This window comes from Papio anubis, unplaced genomic scaffold (genome assembly GCF_008728515.1).
Source record: "Papio anubis isolate 15944 unplaced genomic scaffold, Panubis1.0 scaffold2232, whole genome shotgun sequence".
NCBI lineage: Eukaryota > Metazoa > Chordata > Mammalia > Primates > Cercopithecidae > Papio > Papio anubis.
The window spans coordinates 106-6,763 of record NW_022162276.1 but is presented as its reverse complement, the minus strand read 5'-3'; the positions used below and the strand labels follow the sequence as shown (position 1 = coordinate 6,763).

The window sequence follows — 6,658 nt, the reverse complement described above, 5'->3', positions numbered from 1 at the left end:
CACCTCCCTAGTCTAAAGCCAGTATCTTTATTAACATAGCTTCAGGCCAAATGCTGTTTTGTGGTGGCCACAGCACAAGGTCCCCTCACACTGACACCAAGGCCTCCTGTGCTTTTCTCAGCAGTGCTGCTTGTGGTCCTCCCTCCCCCATCCTTCCTCCCACACCAACCCCCCACACACACACCGCAGCACACAATCAGGTTTCTCTCTTCAAAATCCAAGAACAGTCCTTGATGATGCGTCCAATTTCACAAACAAGTATAAACCTAAATTTCACTCTGCTTTAGATTTGAGTTGGGATTTGAGCCAGCACCAAGATCACTAGAACCAGGGCAGGGAGAGAGGGCAGGAGAGCAGAGCAGAAGAGGAGCCCTAGAAGGAGGGCAGGATTGAATGGATCTGAAAATTTGTCTTAGAAAGCAAAGGGACTCCCGTGTGCAGGGGCCACCCTGGGCGATGTGTGAGCCTCTGCAGTCACAGCTCCGGCTGGACAAGTTTCCACTAAAGGGACAAGGACAATGGAGCAGTGAAGGTGACCCAGCTGAGGACTGACCACATAAAGCCCATGAGGGACTGAACAGCAACTGGGCACAGGCCCCGTCCACATTCGGCTCCTCACAGCCTTCTCCAGTCCCCACCTGCAACAGACTCAGCACCGGGAACATGTGGATTCTGGAAGGTTCTCAGGTCTCTATTTCCTCTCTCAAATTTTAGGAATTGACTTATTTAATTAACCCATCAACTTCTCATGGCAAATACTGAGAAAACAAATTTCTATTGAGATTCTTATTTTCAGTAGGGAAGTAAGAGGTTGCAGCTCAATGCAGCATGAAGTTGAGACTGAGATGGAGACATCCAGCCCCACCTCTCTGGAACAGGAAAGATGACTGGGGAGGAAACACAGGTCAGCGTGGGAACAGGGGTCACGGTGGACACGGGGGTGGGCTGTCCCTCCACCTCCTCACATTATGCTAACAGGGACGCAGACACATTCAGATGCCTTTGCAGAAAGAGATGCCAGAAGCTCTTGAAGTCACAAAGGGGAGGCGTGGAGAAATCCTGCATCTCAGTCCCACACAAGGCAGCTGTCTCAGGCTACAGAAAACAGTAGTCATGAACAAATTCAAGTCAGTCATGGTAAGTGATGACACTCTGAACAGCCCACCACACACTCGAAACGTTACAATGAAAGAATCTCCATTACCCAGGCCTTTCCCCTCTGCCCTCCCCCGCCCCCCTACTTCTAGATCCCCAAGAATCTCACCTTTTCAAGCCGTGAGAGACTCATCAGAGGCCTGATCAGAGCCCTGGGCACTGCTCGCTGGCTGGGGTAGAACAAAAACAGGACCTGGTCAGAGCCCGCAGGAGACGTGGGACAGGAGGAATTACGGGATGGGTGATCTCCTCCACACTCCCACCCCCACCACCTACACGCAGCCTGAGAGTAGCTCCCTCCTTTTCCACCTGTGGGAAGAAAATGTCCTGTGAGGAGGCTGGGAGGAAGCAGGGCCATAAGATCTTAGAGGAACGTCCTAGTCTGGAACCCAAGAGAAATTTCCAGAATGATGACTACAGACCCAGGGCAGGATCAGGAAACAGGAGGAAAGCAGGTGTGTGTCCTGGACCAATTCCCCTCCTAAGGTCTGTCCTTAGCAGGGACCTTCCCCTGACTCATGAATGCTGGAATCAGGACCCCAATACCATAATCATCAAGGTGATACATCTGTCCTTCATTGTCACATGTGCTGCACAAAAGAGTAAGTGCTGGCACACAGGGTCCCAGGTTGAGTTAGCCCTTGTGTGGATGCTGCTTCCCAGGAATGAGGCAGGGAACACTTCTACCTGGGGTTTGAAACCCCCAGTGGGATAAGAAAACCCAGACCCCACCCTTCACCCCTTCACGTACCTGAGCTCTTCCTCCTCCACATCACAGCAGTGACCACAGCTCCAGTGACCACAACTGCTAGGACAGCCAGGCCAACAACAATGCCCACGATGGGGATGGTGTGACTGGGAAGATGGCTCTGGGGAAGGAAGAGAAGGTGAAGAGCCCTGAGCCCAAGGCCTAAGCCCTGACCCTGCTGAAGGGCTCCAGAAGGGCTCCTGCTTTCCCTGAGAAGAGACATGACCCCTCATCCCCCTTCTTACCCCATCTCAGGGTGAGGGGCTCCGGCAGCCCCTCGTGCTGCACATGGCACGTGTATCTCTGCTCTTCTCCAGAAGGCACCACCACAGCTCCCCACTTCTGGAAGGTTCCATCTCCTGCTGGCCTGGTCTCCACGAGCTCGGTGTCCTGAGTTTGGTCCTCCCCATCCCACTGCCAGGTCAGTGAGATCTCCGCAGGGTAGAAGCCCAGGGCCCAGCACCTGCAACAGATGGCAGCACAGTCAAACATGCGGATTCTGGAAGGTTCTCAGCTCTGTATTTGCGGGATCTCATCGGAAGATTCTAGGAAATTCAGGCACTTTTTAAATCTAATGCGATCAACCTCTCATCAGCAAATATTTGAGAAAACTGAGAATTTATATTCAGGATTCTTATTTTCTGTAGGGAAGTAAGAAGTTGCAGCTCAGTGCACATAAAGTTGAGACTGAGCATCTGGGAGACATCCAGCCCCACTCTCTCTGGAACAGGAATAGACTGACTGAGGGAGGAAACACAGGTCAGCGTGGGAACAGGGGTCAGTGGTGGACACGGGGGACTGAGTTAAGTCTCGAATCCGACCTCCTCACATGTATGCTAACAGGGATGCAGACACATTCAGATATCTTTGACAGAAAGAGGTGCACAGAGGCTCTTGAAGTCAGCAAAAGGGAGGTGTGAAAGAAGATCCCTGCATCTCAGTCCCACACAAGGACAGTCTATCTCAGGCTACACAAAACAACAGAGACATGAACAAATTCAAGTCAGTCATGGTAGAGTAGATGAGGCACTGAACAGCCCACCACGACAACTCATGAAATGTCTCCAATCAAAGAATCTCGACATTACCCATTTCTTATCCCATTCTGCCTCCACTCCCTCACGGGACGCTCTAAACCCCAGGAGATCTCACCTTTTCAAGCCGTGAGAGACACATCAGAGCCCCTGGGACACTGTCGCTGGCTGGGGTAGAACAAAAACAGGAGCTGGTCAGAGCCTCTGTAGGAGACATGGGACAGGCAGTCGAATCTATGGGGTGGGCTGTCAGCTCCTCCACCACTCCCACCGCCTCACCACTTACACGCAGCCTGAGATGTAGCTCAGCCTCCTTTTCCACAGCTGTGCAGGAAGAAAATGTCCTCGTGCAGGGCGACTGGGAGGATGCAGGGCCATAAGATCTTAGATGAACCCCTAGTCTATGGACCCAAAGAGTAATTTCCAGAATTATGACTACAGACCCAGGACAGGATCAGGCAAACAGGCACTGGAAAGCAGGTGTGTGTCCCTGAACCAATTGCCCTCCTAAGGTCTGTCCTTAGTAGGGACCTTACCCTGACTCATGAATGCTGGAATCAGGACCCCAGTACCATAATCATCAACTTGATACATCCGTCCTTGTCAAATGTGGTACACAAAAGAGTAAGGGCAGCACACAGGGTCCCAGGCTGGGTTAGCCCCTGTGTGGATGCTGCTTCCCAGGAATGAGGCAGGGAACACTTCTACCTGGGGCTTGAAACCCCCAGTGGGACAAGAAAACCCAGACCCCACCCCTCACCCCTTCCCTACCTGAGCTCTTCCTCCTCCACATCACAGCAGCGACCACAGCTCCGGTGACCACAACTGCTAGGACAGCCAGGCCAGCAACAATGCCCACGATGGGGATGGTGGACTGGGAAGATGGCTCTGGGAAAGGAGGGGAAGATGAGGGGCCCTGACCCTGCTGAAGGGCTCCAGAAGGGCTCCTGTTTCCCCTGAGAAGAGACATGACCCCTCATCCCCCTCCTTACCCCATCTCAGGGTGAGGGGCTCCGGCAGCCCCTCATGCTGCACATGGCACGTGTATCTCTGCTCTTCTCCAGAAGGCACCACCACAGCTCCTCACTTCTGGAAGATTCCATCTCCTCCTGGCCTGGTCTCCACAAGCTCGGTGTCCTGAGTTTGGTCTTCCCCATCCCGCTGCCAGGTCAGTGTGATCTCCGCAGGGTAGAAGCCTAGGGCCCAGCACCTCAGGGTGGCCTCATGGTCAGAGACGGGGTGGTGGGTCACGTGTGTCTTTGGGGGGTCTGATGGGAAGAGTCAGAAAATTCAGGCGCTTTGTATCTCTCATGGGACACCCCAGCAGCACTCAAGTGACCATCCTGAGAATGAACAGGACACCTGGGGTGGGGGAGGGAGCACAGACACCAGACACCAGCCTGGACACAGGCATCTGGGATAATCTCCTATTCCTTGGAGAGTTCTACTATCTGAGGGAGGAACAGGGACTTCTGGTCCTGACCTTAGTGGAGGCCAAGGGACTCAGAAAAGCTGGAATTAGACCTTCAAAACATTGAGTGTGAGGCAGAGAACAAGGCCTGAGAGAAAAATACACGGTGCCCAAGGGTGCTGCAGGGGTCAAAGGGGACCCCTGATCTGTATTCTAGGGACTGTCTTCCCCTCCATGTCCTCAGAGAGGTCATCCCTTAATTGTCCTAGAGAGCAGAGGGGGCCTTCAGAGGAAATGAGGGAAACTCATACCATTCTCCATTCAAGGGAGGCCGACATTCTAGCTCTGATCCCATTTTCCTCCCCTACTCATGGGAGGCCATCCCGGGAGATCTAGAGGTGATGGGGAAGGCTCCCCACTGCCCCTGGTACCCGCGCGCTGCAGTGTCTCCTTCCCGTTCTCCAGGTATCTGCGGAGCCACTCCACGCACTCGCCCTCCAGGTAGGCTCTCTTCTGCTCCGCCACACGGGCCGCCTCCCACTTGCGCTGGGTGTTCTGAGCCGCCACGTCCGCGGCGGTCCAGGAGCGCAGGTCCTCGTTCAGGGAGATGTAATCCTTGCCGTCGTAGGCGTGCTGGTGATACCCGCGGAGGAGGCGCCCGTCGGGTCCCAGGTCGCAGCCATACATCCTCTGGAAGGTGTGAGACCCTGGCCCCGCCCCCGCGGTCAGCCCCGCCCACCGAGCCCCGCCCCGCCCCGACCAACCCGCGGGGATTTTGGCCTCAACTGAAAATGAAACCCGGTAAAGGCGCCTGGGGCTCTCCCCGGTCGAGGGTCTGGGCGGGTCCCGCGGCCTCGGGGCGGATCTCGGACCCGGAGACTCGGGGAGACCCGGGCCGTTCGTCGGGGGTGGGGAGGGGTCGTGACCTGCGCCCCGGGCCGGGGCCACTCACCCGCCTCGCTCTGGTTGTAGTAGCGGAGCAGGGTCCGCAGGTCCACTCGGTCAGTCTGTGCGTGGGCCTTGGCGTTCCGTGTGTTCCGGTCCCAATACTCCGGCCCCTCCTGCTCCATCCACGGCGCCCGCGGCTCCATCCTCGGACTCGCGGCGTCGCTGTCGAACCGCACGAACTGCGTGTCGTCCACGTAGCCCACGGCGATGAAGCGGGGCTCCCCGCGGCCGGGCCGGGACACGGCGGTGCTGAAATACCTCAAGGAGTGCGAGCCTGGGGGCGAGGAGAGGCTGAGACCCGCCCGACCCTCCTCCCCGCGCGGCTCCCCGGGTCCTGCGCCCCCGCCTGCGGTCCCCTCGCTCCTCCCCGCAGAGGCCATTTCCCTCCCGACCCCGCACTCACCGGCCCAGGTCTCGGTCAGGGCCAGGGCCCCCGAGAGCAGCAGGAGGAGGGTTCGGGGCGCCATGACCGCATCTCGGCGTCTGAGGAGACTCTGAGTCCGGGTGGGCGCGTGGGGTCTTTAGAACTGGGACCGCGGCGACGCTGCTTGGCTTCTCTAGACATCCGACACCCAATGAGAGTGGGAACTGGGGACGCGTCACGAGTATCCTGGAAGAAGGACCCGACACAGGTTGGGAGAAGAAGTGAAACTAGGGGAGTGGGGAATCCCCAACTCTGCGCCTCCCCAATGCAGACAAGGCTCTCGGAGCCTGAGACCCTAAGAGCCACGCCCGGGACCTGGGACTTCGTCCTGATCCCTCTTCTCCTACACCAAGCCTCTTTGTCACACTGTCTGCCTGAGTCCTGGACAAGGATCTGTCTGTGGAAACCAGGGAGAGACCCCCAGGCTGCGCCCAGATCCTTCCCCTTCACTGCTCGTCCTGGAATCCCCGACCCTGAACTGGACTCCCTGCCTCCCACTCCTTACCTCTCCCCTTGGACCTTTGTACAGGGGAACTCACCACGGGGAACTTGATGCCGGAGTGAGCTCGCCCTGGGAATGGAGGTGTAGAGACAGGGGTTTTCTCTCTAAACCTGCTGAAGTTTTGTCTGAAGCCACCACGTAGAGATTCTAATACAGAGGAAGTTTCCTTTTTGTTTATTAATACAGTAGGTAGCACAATACTGGTAATCCCTGAATGATTAGAATTCCAATTTGTAAAAGACCTGTGTCAAAACAGCTTTACAAAGCTCCTAAGTTTTACTTTCCCAGACTATGGATCTGTGACTCTGGGTTGTTGCATTTAAAATTATCTTCATTCTGGGAGGCCGAGGCGGGCGGATCACGAGGTCAGGAGATCGAGACCATCCTGGCTAACACGGTGAAACCCCGCCTCTACTAAAAATACAAAAAATTAGCC

At 55.9% G+C, this 6,658-nt stretch overlaps 1 protein-coding gene across 3 annotated transcripts; it reads right to left on the bottom strand.

Moving 5' to 3' along the window:
- Window positions 1-1,282: 1,282 nt before the first annotated feature.
- LOC101003522 (HLA class I histocompatibility antigen, B-27 alpha chain-like) lies at window positions 1,283-5,851 on the bottom strand. Of its 3 annotated transcripts, none has more exons than XM_031661674.1 (6): window positions 5,301-5,679; window positions 4,780-5,055; window positions 4,148-4,205; window positions 2,149-2,366; window positions 1,432-1,464; window positions 1,283-1,325 (listed from the first exon to the last, which is right to left on the bottom strand). In XM_031661674.1, the coding sequence occupies exons 1-6, from the start codon at window positions 5,674-5,676 to the stop codon at window positions 1,300-1,302; spliced, it is 987 nt and encodes a 328-aa protein (XP_031517534.1). In that variant the 5' UTR covers window positions 5,677-5,679; the 3' UTR covers window positions 1,283-1,299. The 3 variants fall into 3 exon arrangements, 1 of the variants encoding a protein (XP_031517534.1); XR_004181396.1 differs by lacking the exons at window positions 1,283-1,325; window positions 2,149-2,366 and adding exons at window positions 3,709-3,825; window positions 5,700-5,851 and having other exon boundaries at window positions 3,930-4,205; window positions 5,301-5,570; XR_004181395.1 differs by lacking the exons at window positions 1,283-1,325; window positions 2,149-2,366 and adding an exon at window positions 3,709-3,825 and having other exon boundaries at window positions 3,930-4,205.
- Window positions 5,852-6,658: the final 807 nt, after the last annotated feature.

Excerpts from the sequence above, each read along its gene's own strand:
- LOC101003522 (XM_031661674.1), bottom strand. The coding sequence starts at position 5,676 with ATGGCCTCTGCGGGGAGGAGCGAGGGGACCGCAGGCGGGGGCGCAGGA. Across the intron at positions 2,367-4,147 it reads GACCATGAGGCCACCCTGAG|GTGCTGGGCCCTGGGCTTCT; the intron begins GTGCTGGGCCCT and ends CATCTGTTGCAG. Across the intron at positions 1,465-2,148 it reads GCCCCTCACCCTGAGATGGG|GTGGAAAAGGAGGGAGCTAC; the intron begins GTAAGAAGGGGG and ends TTCTTCCCACAG.